This window comes from Felis catus, chromosome D3, assembly GCF_018350175.1.
Source record: "Felis catus isolate Fca126 chromosome D3, F.catus_Fca126_mat1.0, whole genome shotgun sequence".
In the NCBI taxonomy this organism is placed as follows: domain Eukaryota; kingdom Metazoa; phylum Chordata; class Mammalia; order Carnivora; family Felidae; genus Felis; species Felis catus.
Window position 1 is genome coordinate 47635743 of NC_058379.1, and position 21084 is coordinate 47656826.

General features: G+C 36.1%; 1 protein-coding gene across 4 annotated transcripts in view; it reads right to left on the bottom strand.

Annotated features, from left to right (window-relative positions):
* The window catches only part of ZNF521 (zinc finger protein 521), a 278827-nt gene that overhangs the window by 125801 nt on the left and 131942 nt on the right, over positions 1–21084 (bottom strand). For all 4 annotated transcript variants that reach the window (XM_023241840.2, XM_023241839.2, XM_023241838.2 and 1 more), the window contains one exon: positions 4125–4209. In XM_023241840.2, coding sequence (XP_023097608.1) covers positions 4125–4209 — 85 coding nt within the window. The remainder of the gene's footprint in view (positions 1–4124; positions 4210–21084) is intronic.

A 21084-nucleotide genomic window follows, 5' to 3' on the forward strand; every position in this document is an offset into this window, starting at 1 on the left:
CATCACCCTTGACCCATCTGGAGCATGTTTACTGGTGACTATCTGTGGATTTCCCATTTTTTCACAAAACAGGTGCTCTGCCACCTTAGACACAAATTTCTCCCCATTGCTGATCAGATAAAAACTACAAAAAAAACCCACCCCCACTCATTACATCATCATCTCTAAGTCAATTTTTAAAAAATAATTCTTAGGTAAACGGTTAACACCAATCCCCTTCATCTTCTCCATCTGAGAACTTGGAAAGGGAGGGCTGGAAATGGGCACAGCTCTATCCTGACCACTCGTTCTCCAAAGTCCATGAGTATAGCAATCAATTCCAAGGATAATGGTATTTCTCCCCTTTGATCATTTCTTTGTCAAGCTGACTGGCCTTCGATGGTGAGCGTACTGCTGGTTGTCTACCACCAGCCGCTCGCAATTTGCTCACTATGTTTCATGAGACAGTTGTTTGGGGCTGTTTGGAACACATTTGTCTCTTTGGGGATTTATGCGTTAGTAGCAATGCCAACCTCCATAGTGATCGAAATTTCTTTCTAACTAAAATAGATAATTAGAGGCTGGTAATTATTGGTCAAGAATTATCAGAGTGAAAAAATTAAGCTTCTCATAAATAGTTCTTGGCAATGTCATCTCTTTATATTATCACATGCCTAACAGCCCTTTATTCGGAGCACTTACAAATTTACTCTACTGTTGTTGAGCCTCATAATTTTATACGAGACAATTCCTTTGCTGGGTTAAACACATTTAAATTCCCTGGTTTCGTCTCTATCTGTGCTAATCCGTACCAAATAATAATAATAATAACAGAAATCTCAAAGAGGAAAATAACAACAAATATTTACGACGCTGATAGGGACGGGGGAAAAGGAATTAAAGGACATAATACACAATGGCTTCTTTCTGTATTCTCAGGTCAAAAGCCAACGTAAACTATGTGAAAGGAACAAAGGAAGACAAGAAAAAATTTCTCATCTGTGCAAACTTGAAAAGAGGGAAATCTTTTCCCCAGGAAAGCTGTTAAAATGTTTTGTAGCTCTTTTTTGTGTGTGTGTAAAGAAGAAAAGAAACCCCTAAATAGTCACTGGTCTGATTTCTTACTGAAACTGTGTCAAAATGTGGTGGAGAGTGAGGTTTTCTTTTTTTCCTTAATAGACGTAAGTCAAATCCCTGATGCCTTTTTATTGAGTAATTATTCCTGCAACCCAGACCATGTGTCCACACCTAGCTGCAAAACGGCACTTAAGCAGAACGTCTCTAGTATGTACCTGGTAGAAACATTGATGGTTTTCCTTTTGCAAATGTCCCTGGCCAATAGCCTGAGACCAGCACATCCAGAAAGAAGCATGGAGTTGTCTGACATTGAAACTGCATTAAACATGTGTGCTACAGAGAAGCAAATGCAAATAACTTGGTTAAAGAAGGAATTTAAAGTTACACCTCACTGGGTCATCTGAAGATCTTGTTCTCCACCAGGTGACATAATCCTTCCTCTGAACTGATTGAAATGTAGAACAAAATCTGCAAAAACACTATATACCCTCTTAACAAAAAGAGTAAGAGGCTTTTCAGAGAGCCTCTAATCCCTCTTCCCTGCTAAATGTCTAGTTGAGATTATTTTTTGATTAGACAAAAAACATACACAGACACACAACCTAAAAATACCTACCCTCAATGGAGGTATTTTAGTCAACAAAATAATGCTGCCTGCCTCATTTGAAAGACTAAGTATCACACTGGGATTTTAAAAAAGGATATCTTAGCCTCTGTGACATCCTCCCATTATGCATTCTCTTTCTGTAGATATTAACAACATGACTGGAGTTTAAGGACTTGGATGCATGGTCAACAGATAAAACAATTAAATGGATACTATTCATTTGTTTAGCCCTCAAGTGCAAGAGAGTTACATATTTTATTATTAAAAATAGCATGAATATTAAATAACTAGGCCCTCTGTGGAAAGGAATAGAATTTGCTTCTCTGATGGAAGGTGAATTGTTAAATGCTCAGATCCCAAGAGGAAGTGAGTGTCATATTAATCCACCATAAGGTAGAGGGAGAAAGCTCTGGGAACGCACTAATGATGCAAGGAATGTGAGAGACATACAAAAGGAAAGGTATAAAGCAATTTAAAAAGAAGGGCCAGTACAAACCAGTGAATGTTCCGGCCAAATGATACTAAAATTGGCAAATCAAAAAAGTCCTCTCACTGCTCAACGTTCAATTCAGACTCAATATACGCAAAAGAGCATTAATATTATGGTGAAAAATATATTCAATCTGTTCATCCGAGTCCTGGGATAAAAAATAAAATCCAGAACCAAAAATAAGTTTATGTACAATACAACGATACAGAAGCGTAACCTATTAACATTTCACTAAATTTCCCATTAGGTGCCAATTCCAAGATACATTTTCAGTGAAGCCCACGTAAAACTATGGCATGAGGCAGAATCATGAATGACTGCCACCAATGAACTCTACTCAAGAAATAAAGACATGGAAAATATCAGCATTTATCATGGCAAGAAGAACTCATTCTTTCTAACCCACACACCCTTCCCCCTCCCCCCAAAAAAGCAGTTTTGAAAGTTTATAAAGAATATTTTTCTTGAAATCCAAAATAGAAAAAAATTGCAAGGAAACACGTTATTTAAATTCTCTTACATGTTGTCATTACCCGCTAAGCACTCAGTAAAGCTGTCACTGTTATTCTACCACATTTGAGGATATATTTGATGTATAAGAAAATCACTAATAATATTAGCATGTAAATCTGGAAAATAGAGAGATACACTGATCGATATTTTAGCTGTTGTGCATTAAGTTCCATTTTGCACAATTATGTACTTAGTCTTTTATAAGCAATAATCCTCCTAAAGACCCATCACTTGAAAACTATAAAGCAAATCCTATTGAAAAACGATTAATCAATTTTCTAACATGCTTTTGAATTTATCTTCATTAATTCTACAAGAACATTAGGAGTTCCACTGTGATCAGTAATGATAGTTGGAGCAATCCTTCCACTCTGCACTCTCAGGATGCTTCTGATCAAGTGTGTAAAATAACTTGTTTACCCCTGAAAACAAGTTCAGAGTCTAGAAGGCTGAATTTTCTTTCCTGTCTTAGAGTTTGGTAATAGGAGAGCATGAGGTTAATTGGACTTTTTAGTATTATATCACAATTATTTATGGTATTATAAAATTCCATCAAATGAGGATGAAATAAAAAAAAAACTCTCGCAGTATAAAAACACAAATGAGTAACAAAAATAGCATAAAGTAATAACAATTGTCATTTTAGTAGTAGAAAAAGATCTGCTTGATAAAGTTTAATTGGCTGGTAAAACTCTTAGTGTTATTACTAAGTGCTTATCAAATTAAAAAACATAGGAGGTAACCCCAGAGGAATTAAGGGATAATGGGACAATATGAATAACTGAAAAAATTATCCTTTTAGTTCTAGCCTATGTGACAAATGCAAAATCCCTGCAAACACCGGCCGAGAGTGACTTCAGAGATCTTTACCCAAACCGCTTTTAGAAAGATCTATGTACAATTTGGTGGGGAATAAAAAATGATTACTGACTTCTTTACATGATCTTTATGATCATGATTATTTCCAGGCTGTTGAAACCATACATATAAAACTATCTTATGGCAATTTAAATTATTTATGTTTCCCTATCACAAAAACTCACCACTTTAGATTTTGATACAAAGATGCTTAAGCAACACACAGCAGTGCCATTACCATAATAACTTCTGAAATTAAAACCTGTCTAAAACTCTATGGAAAGCTAACATCCAGTTCATTAACCATTCCTGTTAGTTTTCAATAATGCAAAAATGATTAGAAGTTTAATTTGTTAATCACCTGTGTTTTGACTGGCAGGAGATATATAATCCTCTGCAGAAGTCTAAACTAGCCCTTGCAGAAAATAAAATGTGCTAATGTCTTATCAGGCCTAATAATAGTAATAAAAATCAATCATGCCTAGGTAAAACATTGATGGCTGAACAATTAATTCATCTTTAACTCTGTTTAATTATATAGGCATTGATACACAAGTAGGAGAAAAAGCTATCTGTAATAAGGTTTAGAGTGTCACTCACCAATCATGTGATTTGCAACATGAACCTGAATATCCCATTCATTGTAGAAAACCATCTGACACTTGATGCACTGATAGGTCTTCTTCTGAGAAAACAAGTATAAATAGAATTACTTAGACACATGCACTTCTTACTGTTTTCTTAAAAAAAAAAAAAGAGCCCAACCCAACTCACAACATTTTTTTGAGATGCTGGTCTGGCTACTGTGGGTCTGCTTGGGCAAAGTTCCATGAATTCCTCACTAAGACCTTGTGGTCTGATCCCAACACTATACTTTTAGTTGCAAACAGTTGGAAGACATGAAGGCACATAATTACAGCATAATATATTTTTAAAGATTCCTAAACTCAAAAACCGAAGTTAGTATTAAAAAAAAATCTGTAACACATAGTTGGGTTTCAGAAACCGAGGTCTTCGTAGATCAGGCACAATTTCATTCTGACCAAAATGACTGTGACATTACTTCTAGATATCCCTTAGTGAAATGGTCAGTAAGACTCATGGAATCTAGCTACAAGATTCAGCAATTATCGTTTTTAGTTGCAACTTAGTCTGATATTTAGATGTTTCAGAAGTTGCTAAATACTAGCATTTAAACACATATTTTCTCCTATAAAGATATCATGCCATACTGAACATTCTAAGATGGTTTTATCATTTTATACAACAGCTCTGGGAAGTGGAGAGTGCAGGATTTATTAATTTTTGTTATCATAAATAAAGAAACTGAGGCGCAGGGAAGTAGAAAGATTTGCCTGATGTCAGAGTGCCCTACAGCCAAGAAGAGAAATCAGCTGTCTTGGTTCTAAATGCTAGACTGTCCGATAAAAGCTGCCTTTATGACTTCACATCCTTGGCACTGTGTCCCCCATATGGCTCAGTACATATTAGATGAACTCAATAAATAAAGTATTGGTTATGTTTTCCAGAACAGTTACATAAATTCCTTTATGATGAAACTTGATATTTACAATTAAAAACCATCTTGGAAAACAAAATAAACCCTTATGAAATAATCCATTTTGAAATCTCCCCAATGTGAGAAAATAACATTTGTAAAATCACATCAATGGCAGTTTGTTAAGGCATTCTTAGAGAATTATTGTTTCATCCGCAGTCTTGCAAACTTGTTTTACTAATGGTAGCAGTACAAAATATCAGTCTGTAAATTGTCATTAATTTTAAAGAACTCAACAAAATCAAGGCTAGGCACAAAAATTTAGCATCATTTCATCAGCAATTAAAATTTCAAATGCCACTAATGTAACACCGTCTTGATTACTGTCACTTAGCATAGCACTGGCTTGTGCAACCCAGGATAGTAGAATTCCTTGTAAAACACAAAAGGGCAGGCATATTTCCAATAGAAGGTTTCTAAATAATCTAACAGGCTTTGTACATTAAGCATATTGTGAATTGAGTGTGCTGAATCTAAATCTAACACGGAGTTGAAAAACCCTGACAATCACCGAGGAAGATTTACTGTGCTGAGCTGTTTACAAGATGCTTTTGATGGTGACATATAGAGCAACATGTGTGGCGTAAATAACATCTATCCCTTTTTTAACAATATTTCCCTTTAGAACTAGTTAGAAAATATTTCTTACTCCCAGATGACCTACATTATATATTGTTTATTAGCATACTTCTAGCATTATTCCTGATATGTGACCTTGCTGAAAAACAAAGAAACATAAACTTAATGGCTAGTCTTTTCTCTTGTTAGCACAGTAAAACATACAATATGTCGAAAACTGTCTCCAAAAATGATGACTGATGAATATGTTGGTGGAATATACTAGGACTTTTTTTTTCCTGGCCTAATAATAAAGAAGAAAATCACTTGACAAGCCAAAATAAAATACCAGCACTTACTACTACCTTCAAAATGAACTGACATATTTGGATATCTATGTACGTAACTTTTCTTTTATCATGGAAAGAAAATGCTTTTGTCACTGTTGATAATTCAAATACTAATTCCACTCTTAAGACAGTGTCTAAAATGTTATGTTCTATTCTTATTAACAAAGTCATATTCTTACCTATATATAAGCTCCTAAATTTGGGGCTGATGAAGTAAGAATTTAATGTCATCAAAAACAATGCACCGTGATCTTAAAATGCTGTAGCTTAAACTCTGCCTCACCATACAGCCCACATTTCGCAATACAAAGCAATGATATGCAAATTGAGATGTATTAAGGTTTTCTTTTTTAAAGCCATGATATAAAATTCATTTTTACTCTCTATTTCTTTTAAAAAAGCAATTTTAAATGACTTTTAAAGCATCTTTATTATAATTATAGGCTCTTAGCAAAATGTGTGAGTGACCTCTGCCCACCCATACACCATCTTTAAGTAAAGCGATTATAACCTCTGCACAGTGTTGGTTGCCTTGGGGAGTTCAGTCCCTTGGAGGCAAATCTACTCCAGCTCTGTACAGCTGAGTTTATAAAGGACTTCTTCCTAATTCTAGACCCAAATCTGCTTTCTGCTACTTTTGTGCATTTGTCCTAACTCTATGCTCTGGAGCTGTAAAAACAGGCTGGATCCCTCGTCTAATAAGCCAACTACATTAACCCTTTTCAGACTGAGAATAGAGGGATGGCATATGAAACATTTTCAACAATTTTCATCACCCTGGTTACCCTCTTCCAGGTCAACCTTTTAAGTAATAGAACCTCAAATTAAGCACAATACTCCAGGGGTCTCCTCACCCTTAAGGAGTACAGGAGGACTGTCACCACCCCCCCCCCCCAGGACAATTACTTCCATTTATATAGAAGACAACAACAAAAAAAAAGTCAAGTGAGATCATTTCTTCTAAAAGCAGATAACTGTAGAAACAGAACTTCCATTGTTTGGGCCCCAGATTGGCCTTTATCAACGCTTAAGTTGTCAATTTACTTGAAATGCTAATTTAGTACAATTTTTAAAAGAGACTTTTTTTCATTAGCCTTTTTTAATGTGCTACTTGGGAGTGGGGTTGTCATTTCCTGATTGTTCTCTTTTGTTTTCTGATACTGATAGATGTAATTATCAAGGATACAACTTTTTCCCAGCACCTCATTATTTTTGATTGATTTTGAGAACAATTTAAATGTGCCTTTTTGACATTCTTGTTTTCAGTTATACTCTGGTTAAGGTACTCAGAGACTTTCAGAAAAGAGCATCTCATAAATTAAAAAAAAATGATTAGGATCTTTAATAATGTATACATTAAAAAAAAAAACATTATTCTGATTAACCACCACCCCCCCCCCATTCAAATTAAGACTTAGGCTTCACATTGAGCCTCACCAAATAAAAAATTATATATACTTTGCAGGTATAAATTGCTTTGATTTTTTTTAAAACAAAACACAAACTATAAAAAAAAATCATTGAGTTCATAGTAACCTTCAAAAACAGAAACAGAAAACACATCTCAGTTGCCACCATTGGAGGTTTGGAGGTGACTATGACATAAATCTCTTATTCTAAAAATTAGTAATTAAAGGCACAGAAGCACTAAGCTTTTTAGCAAGAAATGTAGTTCATGCCTATTTGATGAGGAAAAGTTCTTTATGAAAGACTCACAGTAGAAGGGATGACAGAATTAGCAATTCACCATTTTGCAATGCCAAAAGAAGTAGCCCAGAATAATCATTCATGGCTGCTAAAACTATTAAGAGAAAGGTTATTCTGGAGACACTCAAGTTTTATCCTTTAATAACTACAAAGACAAAGATGTACCTTTACAGTGGATTTATCTGTTGGTAATCACTGCAACCAAACTACTTACTTTAATATGACTACTAATAAAATAGCCTGGCATTATGTGTCTCTCGATGTGATGCAATGTGGAGTATAATACATCATAATAAAGTACTCTCATCTAAAATGTATACCTGAATCTAATCAAGCCTTTAGATAAATAGTCCAGTTTTCAGGAAAAGCAAGGACAGAGGAATAAGCAGTACTGTGAGAGAAGAGAGGGAAAAAAAAGTACACAAATCTAAGATACTCTTCAACATAAATCAAAAATATTCTTGGCCTGCTATTTTCAAAAAGCCAATGTCATACAGGGGAAGAAAGAGGTGGAGAGATTGTTCTCAGATGAAAGAGACTAAAAAGACAACTAATAAATGTTGTGTGTGCGCGTGTGTGTGTGTAAATGTAATGTGTGGATTCTAATTTGGGGAGAAAACAGCTATAAAAAGGTTTTTGAAGAAACTGGGGAAATCTGAGTATCAGCTGGTTATAAAATGATACCGGGGAATTACTACTGCTAACTTTCTTAGATGTGACAATGGTATCATGGTTATGTGGATAAACAAATCTTTTTCTGTGGATATTTAGGAATGAAATGGCATGATGTTCACAATTTACCTCCAAATACTCAGAAAAAAAATATATAGTCACATACAGATAAAGCACATGTGGCTAAATGTTAACAATTATTAAATCTAGGTATATACTTAAATGTTTTCATAATAAAAAATGGAAATAAATGGTTAGAATTCATAATACGTCATTTTTTAAAAACACTAAACCTAGTCTTGATTAAGCCCATCTCCTTGGTTCATTTTATACCACCACTCTTGGTGTGCACCAAAAATTATTTGTGCTTACTTGTTATAAGTAGCTTTGCAAATATTTTTTGTAGTTTTTTGGTAAGGGTTTTTTCTGTTTGCCTGTTTTTTTTTTATAAATCTAATGTATGAATTCTAAAAGGTCAAACACCATAACTTACATTCATTTCTATAATAAAGAAACAATAGTTTCCTATAATTGTCTGTAAATTCTATAAAGAACTCATATGCATAAAATTCACTTGCAACAAAACTGTAAGAGCTGACAAAGGAAAGATTATTATCCTCGTTTACAGATTAAGTGACTCATCCTAATTCATTCAGATTGTGAATACTATAACTAAGGCCAGTATTATACTCTGCCTCCCACCTACTGAGTTTTAACACAGTATATACTCTGATCATTTGCACGTAAATTCACAGGTGCATTGTAGGTAGATCTTGGAAGAAGGTTTTCCTTACAATTGTGTAGTGCTTTGGTCTTTGACAATGCCAGGGATGGTCTGAGAGTGAGGACCCTGTCCCTGGCCACCTTCAGCACAGGCTTTCAGTACTAGGTCCTTGGCCAAAATCCATAGGGAAGAGCTCGCTTCCCAAAATCCCTTACTCGACTTCAAGATTTTCTCTTTCCTCCCAGTGTCCTGAGATTTAATTGCCATGTTCTCAACCATATATTTTTGTCTATTAGTCCTGCTCAATGACAAAAGAATAATTTCTGTCTGAGAGCTCATGTATGTCTCCAATCCTGAAAGTTTTCAGCTATCATTTCTTCAGTTTCTACACGTCTCTCACACACCGTCCATTCACTTCTACTGGAACTCCTATTAGACATAGATCGGATGGAGCCTCTGGATTTCTCCTCTGTGTATCTTAACCATTTTTCATGCATATTTTAAAAGTCAGTTCGTCCTCTGTTTTGTTCTAGGTGACTCTCTGTACCCTTACAAACCACAAATTCTCTCTTCACTGGTCTCCAGTCTACAGTGTATCCTATCTACCAAAACTTTTATTTCAATGACTATTTTTCATGTCTAACATTTCCAATTTTATTTATTTTTTCTAACATTTCTAATTTTAAACACAAGTACTCTTGCTTTGTTTATACTTGAATTTGCTTCATAACTTCTCACTATTTTTAGTGGAAATCATACCTTCATTTATCTTTCTCAGCTTCTAAGCATATTTATTTCAAAGTCTTTGTCAGACTGTTCCATATAATTAACTTCTTCTGGAGTGGAATTTTGGTATCATAACAGCTGGGTTTTGGGGGGCAGTATTTTTGGGTTTTGTTGTGTTTTGCCTCTTAACTAGCATTAGATTCATTCACATATTTTGCAATCTTGGTTTGAAGCCCATTTGTAGTGGAAGCTTTTTTTCTATGTGCTCATTCTTCCCTTTCTAGCAGTTTTCCCTTTGCTTCTATCAGGCCATCTGAGACTCCTAGATCAGATTAGGTCTCATGAGGGCATTTCCTATGTGTCTGAAGTGCTACAGGGATACAGAAGATATTGTTAGTTGAATCACAGAGCCAGCATATGGCTAATTCAGTTTTAAGCATAAAACTGTATCTTTCTTCCTATCACTTTAACTCTCCAGCTGAAAAGCCCTAATACCAGGTATTGATCAACAACAGATTTTTTTCCAGTCGCCTATTGTAAGCAATGAAGTTTCCCCCCTGTCCTGTGCTACGTAGCAGGTTTAGTTTTATCCCACAGAGATTACATCCAGCTACCACTTGTTCTGAAGTAGAATCCAGTGGAATCCTGGCTTCAGGATTTTGAAATTTGCTTTCTGGATCTCAAGGATGGAGAATTGTTTTGAACTTGACTATGTCTATTTGGTTATCTGTACTTTATCCATCATCATTATATGTTTGGAGCATCAAAGCATGATGTTACAGAGCCATTTCCCAAGGGTGTCTCACGGCCCACAACCCCTTGTATTTCACTGGATCCAAACTTAGGCTGAGGCCCTCAAGGAAGGGCCAGTCTCTGACACAGTCGGGACCCCCTGAAATCAGGATGCTGTTTACAGCTTCCATGATGCTATAAAATATCCACTCCAAACATACCCAGCAATCTTAGTAGGAAAGCAACATTAGAATCTTGTTTTTGCAATTAGTTGCTATTTAGTGGCTTCATAATTTAGCTGTGTGACAAATCATTTAATGACCCTGAGTCTTTGTACCCTTCCCTGTAAATTAAAACTAATAAAACTTACATCTTAAGAGTTGATGTGAGAAGCAAGTGAGAACTATATAAAAGTGCTTAGTACCGTGCCTACCATGTAGCATGCCTGCATTAAACTGGAACTACCTTTATTACTCTTTCCTTGACAGGTTATTACGGAGACGGAATGGAGTACTACATAAACTGTCTGACCCAACACAGTTGCTTGTCAAAGATTAATTCTCACTCTTTTATGTGGACTTTGAAACCATATTAAAATTTCTTTAAACTAGAACCCACTGATTTCAAGTTTATGACAATTAACAAAGGTTAAATGGATGTTTATTAGAGGTTTCAAAATTAGTAGCAGAAAGAATATCACAAGTTGGGGACAAGGTTGGGAGTGGGAAGGAAGAAGATAGAGCATGTAAAAAGGTTCAACCTAGCGAGGGGAAAAAAAAGCTGTTTTCAAGGACTATAGCAATATACATTACCATTCTGAGAACGAATGTATTAATTCTAAGTGAGACTTATACTTAAGAGCAGTAGCACCTTTACTTGGCAGTATTTTGTTGGCAAGCAAGTGAATATTATGTGTGAGTGAAAATTGTAAACCTGCAGCCTTCCACAAATACTCTATAGTTCAGACATTTTACTAATTTAGTTTGGATATTTTCCAAGTCATTCTGCATTTGTGTGAAAGTAAGTCAGAACAGAGAGGGAAAAATGGGTGAAATGTAATGACAGCTAGTAACGATGAAAAGTTTGCCCAGGGGATTCACTGAAGAACACCAGTGTGGATTTTCTGTTGTGTGTTTTCATGGTAGTTAACAGAAGGACACTGTTGTCTTACAGATGTGGTTAATGTCCTGAGGTTCAAGACCACATAGCACTTTGTGCTAAGAGCTCAGTAACCAAGAAGAACTATTAAACATGATTCCTCAACTCAAGGAGTTACAATATAAATGCGGAAAGAACACACACCAATATTAAACTGTCGTACGTATTCTGCCTGCCTAACACAGCAAAGCAGTTCAAGGCCAAGAGACAGCCAGTGTACGACAAAGAGAAGACCCTTAAACACATCAGATAAAGACAGATTAACATGGTCTACAAGAGTCAGGAAAAGTTCCCTGGGAGAGAAGAGACTTTATCCGAGGTCGAAAATGGGAACACTTTTCCCTGAGCTCAAAACTGAGTTCCAAAGTGCCTGTTACGTGCCAGGCAAGTGTTCACAGTCTGGTGGGATATTTGGTGGAATGAGGAAGGCAATTCAGAACAGAAGCAGGGCTAAACAAGATTGCTCTCACCAACTGGGCAGGAAAAATGAGGTGAGAGACAAAAATCTAGTAAGAAAAAGTTTGCAAAAATATTTTTGTTTCAAATGACTAAGTTGCACTTTTTTCTTTTAATTTTAGACAAACTCTGCATAGGCCCCTATGGAATCTGAAAACAATATTGACTTAGACATATTTAGTTTTTAGAAATAAATTCAAAACTCCACAAAGATATACATTTAAGCTCCCACTAAGTTTGAAATCAAGGGGTAAAAAAGCCTAACCATTTTTTCCCACTTTTCTTGGGTTTTTTGAATATTAGATAAAATAGCAGTTAAAATATCTTATTTTCAAAGGTATCATGAATAGAAAAAAATTGAAAATAATTGAGATTTAAAAAAAAAATCTGTCCAGCTCTCACTAAAAATCAAAACCCAGTGTCAAAAATGGGAGTAAGTATCATGAATTTGAGCCTAAGTTTCTCATGGAGAGAAATGCTTTCTTAGGCTTATTTATCTCCACTCCTCTGATTTCTCCTGACTCAGAATTTGGAAGGCTCTTCCAAGGGCCTAGCTTATTTCCTCACTACACAGGCCACCGAGACCCTCCAGGTAAGAGGTCTTCACCTAGATGATCTCACTTAATGGTACATGTTCAAGTGCTGTTTGTTCTGTGCCATAACAAATCTACCTGGGTCACTCTCTTGTAGAGCTGTCCATAAAGTAGGCAGTCAATGCATTGCATTTATTGACTATCCAATGGATGATCTACTGAGACATCCCTCATCCAGCACCTTCATTCTTAAAGTGTTACCCAGGACTTGACTACTGCTGCCGGAAAACTTCTCCACTACTCTACTGTGCACCGGAAATCCGTGAATCAGAAGAGGCTGAATACACAGACTAAATTAATGCTGTGTTAAAGGTTAAAAAAAAAATCACCAGAAGCATGTGCTAATTCTTTTTGAGTTAGGACAGGAATTTGCTTCTAGTTATCCCCAGTTATAATATTTTGTTAGTTCCTGGTTTGGAAGGATTTATAATTCATAGGTTCCGGTTAACTTCCAACATCGACTGTTTGTGAACATTCCTATCAGTCAGAAAGCTAAGAAACTGAGAGTGGGGGAATAAGAGTTTAAATAATCCGTTTTTATAAACATAAATGAGAGGAGGAAAGGCAGAAGTCAAAATTTTTGCCTTACACCAAATTATGGTCTATTTTTCCCATCAATTATTTCAGCCATACATTGATTTCACCTTAGAAATCTGAAACCTCCCTCCCGTCTCACTATTGTCAGAATGAGAAGCTATGGCTGAATGACACTGGGGACACCAAGTTGGAGAGACGAAGGAGTAGGAACGTGAAATAGTAGTGTGTTGTAACACCATTAAGTCGCATGGCATGCCCACAGCGATCCAATGCTGGAAGTTGGTAACACGATTTACAGATCCTACCAGAAACCTGGAGAAAATTGTGTGTGTGGGGGAAATATTTTAGAATCCATTAAGGAACATTTTCTTAAGTGTATAACTTCTTCCCTAAAGGCAAGTTGAGAATCTAGACAGGTTTGTTAACACTTAGGGAGTACTGGTACCATTTACCAGATACTCGCCATAACATAGAGAAGAGCTTTATCTAATACTAAATCATAAAAGTTTCTTTTTGATTCCCTTAGAATTCGTTATATGCTGTATCCGAATTATTTCAAAGAAACCGATTTATCTCCTAAAGGACTATAAGCTCTTTAAGGGTAGGTGGAGGGCTCTGTCTTACCTATCGTGTATTCGCCGCAATACATGAATCAGCGTTATTTCCACGACAAATTAATGTGTGAATGAGTCCTACTGGTTTGCTGTAACATAAAAATCATTGCTTCTTCCCACTCCTCTTCAGAGGATGAATCCTATGGAGTCCTGGTTACTCTCCTCCGTTTATATTTACCTCATCTAACCTTCCAGCCACTCTTCTGTCAAAGGGATACCTCGTGTCCTTATCTACAGAACGTCTCTCTCTTGTTTGGGTCATTTCAGTTACCCCGTATGTGGCCAAGTTACCTTGTCCTTTATTACTCTTATTTCCATTGAGGCACCTTACCTCATGTCCACCTTTTCTCAGAAGTTCTTTTATTTTTTCTTTCTGCTTCTCCCTTTCTCCCTATTTTCATTTGGCGTTCTGCCTTCCCTCGTCCATCCCTTCCACTTGAACAGCTTTCCCACTGAGGCATGTCAGACCATCTTTCTCTTCTTCTTCAAATTGCTTCTAAAACCCCACCTGCTCCCTAAAACTTGTTAGCAATTACGCCCACGCACCCCGTAGGTGTTTACTTTATTATTCTTGTTGTTTGTGTTCCCCGGCACTAATGTCTTTAGGATGGAGGTGTGTTTCCTCGACCTTACCTATTCTAAATCCTGCTGTCCAGTTACAATGTATATACACGTAAAAATGGCCAGGTTCTTTTAACCCCTTGTTTTAAATGTTTTAATGTTTATTTATTTTTGAGAGAGACAGAGAGAGAAAGAGAGAGAGAGAGACAGAGAGAGAGAGAGAGAGAAACATGAGTGGGGGATGGGCAGAGAGAGGGAGACACAGAATCTGAAGCAGGCTCCAGGCTCCGAGCTGACAGCACAGAGCCCGACGCGGGGCTCGAACCCATGAACCACAAGATCACGACCTGAACCAAAGTTGGACGTTCAACCTACTGGGCCACCCAGGCGCCCCTTACCCCCTTGTTTTAATTGAGTTTATTAGGATTTATAGAATTATTCCTCATTCATCATTCAAAAAAGCATCATTTAAAATAAAAGAATACAATGCCCCCACATTCTTTATATTTTCAAAGGTACCAGTACAAGCTTATACAGAGTTATCATGCAGTTCTAGGATTCAAAGGGATGTGTGAGGTCATCTGTCTCAATTTCCTCATCATAGACCACGGAAGTGAGGTCCAGAGAGACGATGTATCCTTGCCTGGAATGCACAGAAAATGACCAACACAGCAAGCCTCAAACTCCGGACTAGTGATAAACACAGCCACGTCTATATGGTGGGGTAGCACGTTTACAAAAAGGAATTGCCAACTACTGCCAAGTCGGCTCTCCAATGTGCATCAAACCCATGGCTCCTCTTGGCACTGGACCACAGGATCGCCTTTACAGCCCCACCTGTCCACTGCTAGTTCTTGCTACTAACTGTTGCTTTCTTTGTGGGTCCTCCCTTCTCAGCCTATTCTTTCAGCATGGAATTTACTATGTTATATTCAAAACATCTATTCACATTACATTGCAAGGCTTCCTGTCACTTAAGGAACAATGTCTTATTTCTCCTTTAGCTCCAGTACCCAGTGCACTGCCTGACAGGGGTTATTTGTGACGGAGTGTATGAACTATACAGAAGTGAATTGATTGGGGCTTTTTAGAAGTATGCCCAAGAGTAAGCATTTTCGAGAAATTTATTGGAGGCAACCAGATTGTTGCCACCAAACATACCTGCATTCTGCATCAGACAACCACATAAGACCTTCTAGTCCTCCTTCAGATTATCCCAGAAAGATTAAACTATAGACTTCAAAAAGCTCTGCATAATCCTTATTGATACTATATTTTACAAAGCCACAGATTTTCCATGTAAAAAATGCCCAAGAATATAACTTGAGAAAATATGGGGCCCTTTCTCAACAGGACTTTTGCTCCTTGAGAACACTGCCCCCCAGTAAAGAATCTGAGGGGGGATGTGCTAGGAAAAGGATTATAATATCAAATTCGACATTTTTTATCGACTCTGTGCAAGGCAAGCACTGTAATTTTTTTAGATGTTCCTTAACAGTCCAGGTGATAAATCAGTCATTATTTTAAAAGACATTTTAGAATTTTATTATTGAATATCCTTACTAGACCTTAGAGAATATTCCTATTTCTAATCCTGCTAACTACTCACCATCTTAATATGTATACAATTCACCATTGGAGGGTGCATTTGCTTTTTGAAAGTGTAATTCTTTGCCAAAAGAAACACGAAGTGATACTTACCTGTCTGTCAACTGTGTGTGCAGTGCCTACAACAATGCCTGCCACAGGTCTGAAACCCAATTCCTGTCGAATGAATGAATGCAACAGACACAAATTGACCCAAATAGTGTAGTGTGTTTGTTATGGAATGCTTGTTTTGAAATTATTTAAATTTGGTACAACAAAATGATATCAATCCAGACCCAGTTATGGGGCTGAAAGGATCTGTCTTCCACCAAAATGATGTCAATTATCCAGTCCTAGTAGGTATAGACATGAAGCTTAGAGGGCTTCCTGCCAGTTTTTCAGCTACCTCATTTAGTCTCTTAGTCCCATCACCCACGTCCCTTCCATCTATCCTTCTCCCCGCTTTCTGTTCCACCCCTTACTTTTTTTTTTTTTTTTAAGAATGATCTTGGTTAAATAGGTGGTCTCTATTCATAATTAAATTCTATATTTCTGGACATCTAGTTATCAAGAAATTTTATTACAATTCGCTTTTGCTTCCTTACTGGAAGCCAAACTTATAAATATAAAATACCAAAGGTAATCCTTAGACGTATCTTAAAATGAAAACGTTAACATCAGACTTTGTCAAGTTATGTTTATCAGTGACACTTAGGTTTCTAAATCATGGTGAATCTGTGCCTTGAAATCTCTCTCAATCACTTATTTATTAGTAATTTTCAAGTATAGCATTCTATTCTAAAAATAAGAGATTATGCATCTAAATTACAAATCCTGTCCAAAAAAAAATCCCCCACAAAATTTTCACCACTTTTCCTTCTGAAGAATGTAAATATGTTTGCTCCCTAGAGAACACTGCCAGTGGGTTTTAGACAAACAAATAACAGCTTTTTAAAATTAACTGCTTCTCAAACTATCCACTTGCTTCTGGAGCTTAGTGGGAAAATACCTTATTTTGGGATTCACAGTATGCCTTTCATGTATAATTTTTGTTTTTCTTATACATTATTTCCCCAATACTTTTTTTGTTCCCCTGTTCTCTATGATGTTTCAAATCAATAGTATTATTGAACATTTTCCGTTTCTTATCTATAATTACTTTTTCTGCCTATACACTCACCTATTTTACATGTTTTTTTCACCTTTTACATTTATCGTCACGTGACACGATCTCTGACCTCAAAGCAAATAAAGTAATATTTTTACCTTTGTGGTCTGTGCACTCTGTTTGTTCTTTGGATTTCCTTGCTTCTAGGTTTGTTTTAATATCTTATTATGCTTTTCTATTTCACCAACTTTGTGGAAGTGTGATGACTGATTTTGATGCATTCTGACCGAATAATCCATATAGCCCTAGCATTAGATGGAATTATTTTAGATTACCTTTACAAATCAATTGAAGACATTTCACATATAAATTATACGAATGTGTGCAGATATCCGTAGGGATATGTGTAGACTTATGCACAGATATTACATAAACGATGTACAGTACACAACATCTGCTAAGAACTTTCATATATACGTATACCATTTGCTCTTCACAATAACCCTATGCAGTAGGCAAAGTATGGATTATGCCCATGTTACAATGAAGGAATTGAAGCTTAGGAAGGACTAGTTAAGACGACACAGATGGTTCTGTCAACTGTTATTTGTACTCCTTTTTTTGGTAAGCACAATATTTTCCTGTACTATGCTACATGGCATATGTTCAAATTCCCTACACCTATAGCAGCAGGCTCTGAAGGACAAAAAATTTTCAGACTCAGTTGAAGACTGGCTTCTGTAATACAATGTTTAATTCAACAAAATAAATCATTTGCCTTGATATGGGGATTTTTTTTTTACAGGATTTCACCTGCCATTCAATCTCTTTATGATACGAATTGCACAGAATATTACATACTTATGAGGAGTCTAATGTTCTATTTATGTGTGGTTCGAAGAAACTGCATCACCATACAGTTCTTCAGAGAAATGCTCCCTTCTTTGTTTCTTTTCTCTGTTTGTTTTAATCACCAGGTTTCAATTATTTACACGTGTTTACTAAGGACCTCTCACGTGTAAGAGACTCTCCTGAGAAACATGGAGGACACCAAGCCAAGCCCTGCCTCCGCCCACCTCCAGCTCTCTGTGCTCCTGCCATGCTGGCCACTTGTTATTCCTTAAGCCAGCCAGGCACGCTGCTTGCTGCCACAGGACTTTTGCTTCGCGAGTTCTCCCGATTTGTTTGCTCCCCACACAGATACCAGCAAAGCTAACTCCTGCCTGGTTATTTGCTACCTCTCCCGAAGTACTTTAGCGGTTCATTAGTACTCCTATTATGGCACGTATTCCATTCTAATTTATATTATATTTATTGTTCTATATTAATCTTTCCTTAGTAAACTATACACCCTCAGGGGGCTATACTGGGGAGAAAGACGAGTATTTAAACACCCACACTTGCAAAACGCTCATCCTCTTTACAAACCCGATAGCCTAATGCCTTGTACATAGCAGGAAATTAATAAATCTGTTATCCTAAGGTGAAGTACCAAATGAGGAATAAAAAGTTAATGCCATAGGCTAATGTTCTCCAAAGTGTGAGATATGTACTACCTTAATTGTAAAGAACAAATACAGTTCTTTCTGATTATGCAAAGGAAAAAGGTCTCACTGAGATGCTAATATGTCTTTAATACCTCTAAAACACTTGATAAATTTTCTGGTAACAACAAAAGAACAGGTTTCAGGCTTTCAGCTTTTTGCAGATACGAATATATAGCTAGAATTTTTAAAACATTATTTTGCACTAATTGTATTAGTTTTTATATTATCTTTTATTTATAATAAGTGATACTGATTGTATACTTATGGTTCTGATTATTTGCTTTTTATGTTAAATATTAAATGTTATGAAGAGAATTTATAACATAAATAGCACATAAAGAGTAACTATTAAACAAACACCTGGTGTGTCCAACTTAGCTTCCTGTGTGTTCTTTCTAGACAATCTATTACTCTGTCTGAATTTGCATTTCCCATATTACAAATCAAGATAAATATTTTCACATGTAGGGGCGCCTGGGTGGCTCAGTCGGTTAAGCCGCCGACTTCAGCTCAGGTCATGATCTCACGGTCCGTGAGTTCGAGCCCCGCATCGGGTGCTGTGCTGACAGCTCAGAGCCTGGAGCCTGTTTCAGATTCTGTGTCTCCCTCTCTCTGACCCTCCCCCATTCATACTCTGTCTCTCTCTGTCTCAAAAATAAATAAACGTTAAAAAATAAATAAATAAATAAATAAATAAATAAATAAATAAATAAATTTTTCACATGTTTACTGAGCCCTTGTGTTTCCTCTTTGTGAAATGTCATTTCACGTTAATTTCCCAGATTCTAACTTGTGGCTTTGTGTTTTCTTATTGATTTATGGCCGTTTTCCCCATGTTTAGGAAACTAATCATTTTCCTAGCTATATGTGTTATAAATGTTTTAACATCTTATAGCTTCCATTTTTGCTCACTTTATAGAACTTTTGGTATACAAGTTATTGTGTTTAAGGTAGAGGAACAGATCAATTATTTTATTTGTGATTTATGCTGTCTGGGTATTATGTGAGAAATCATTCCCAACCTAGGGTCATGAAAATATTCTTTACATTTTTTCCTAAAAGATTTATAGTTTTATCTTTCACACATTTTTACACATGTGAGTATTCTATTTTTAATTTTCCATATGGATAATGAATTGAATACTCCATCCATTCCTTTACCACTATCTCTTGGAGAATCTCTGTTTTGTTCTGTGGACTAATCCCACATTATTCTAATTGCTGCATATTTATTATTAATGCCTGCATAGTAGGACAATCCTCCCCTGCTTCTTCTTTTCCTTCAAGAGAATCTTTGCTATTCTTCACCTTTCATTATTCCATATACATTTTTGAACCTCCTTGTCAAGTTCCAAAAAAGTAAAAGCATAAAAAATATATTTTAGGGGCGCCTGGGTGGCTCAGTCGGTTAAGCGTCCGACTTCAACTCAGGTCACGATCTCGCGGTCCGTGAGTTCGAGCCCCGCGTCGGGCTCTGGGCTGATGGCTTCAGATTCTGTGTCTCCTGCTTCAGATTCTGTGTCTCCCTCTCTCTCTGCCCCTCCCCCATTCATGCTCTGTCTCTCTCTGTCTCAAAAATAAATAAATGTTAAAAAAATTTTTTAAAAATATATATATATATTTTAAAATTGTTGGAAGTTTTCACTGGAGTAGCTATGAATTTATGGATCAAAGTAAGGATATTTGACAACTTCACAGTATTGAATCTTCTTTTCCATGAACAAGTTAAACGTAATCATTATTTAGGTCTTGAAAAATATCTTCCAATAATGTTGTGCCATTTTTGTCCATAAATGTCTTGAACAGCTTAGATTTTATTTCTAAGTATCCTAGTTTTTTGTGTTTATTATATATATAGAATTCTTTTACAACTTACATTTTTTCACTTTTGGCTGGTGAATAAAAATCTAATTGACTTCTATGAGTTGATTTGGTACCCAGAAAATTCGCTGAAGTTTTATTCATTATAATAATTTATCTTTAGATACTTTGGCTATTGTTTTACACACAAACATAAGGTCTCCAAATGACAGTTTGATTTTTTCTTTTCAGTTGTAGTGCTCCCTACTTTTTTATACTTAACTACATTTTTATTTTATCATACATCGCTGGTTAGGTCAACCAACAGAGCTTATTAGTGATTTTATTATAAACCACTAACTGCATTCAAACTTCTCTAATTATGCTTGCTAAAAACAATATTTTAAATAGTCTTTATTAGGGTAAGGAAATCTGTGCCTATTCCAAGTGTTTTTATTTAAGCATGAAAATTTGTTGAATTTAGATTCTTTGGCAACTCGAGATAAACATAGAATTTGTCTCTTTTACACTGCTAACGTGGCAAATTCAGTCAATTACTTTCTTGAGATTGA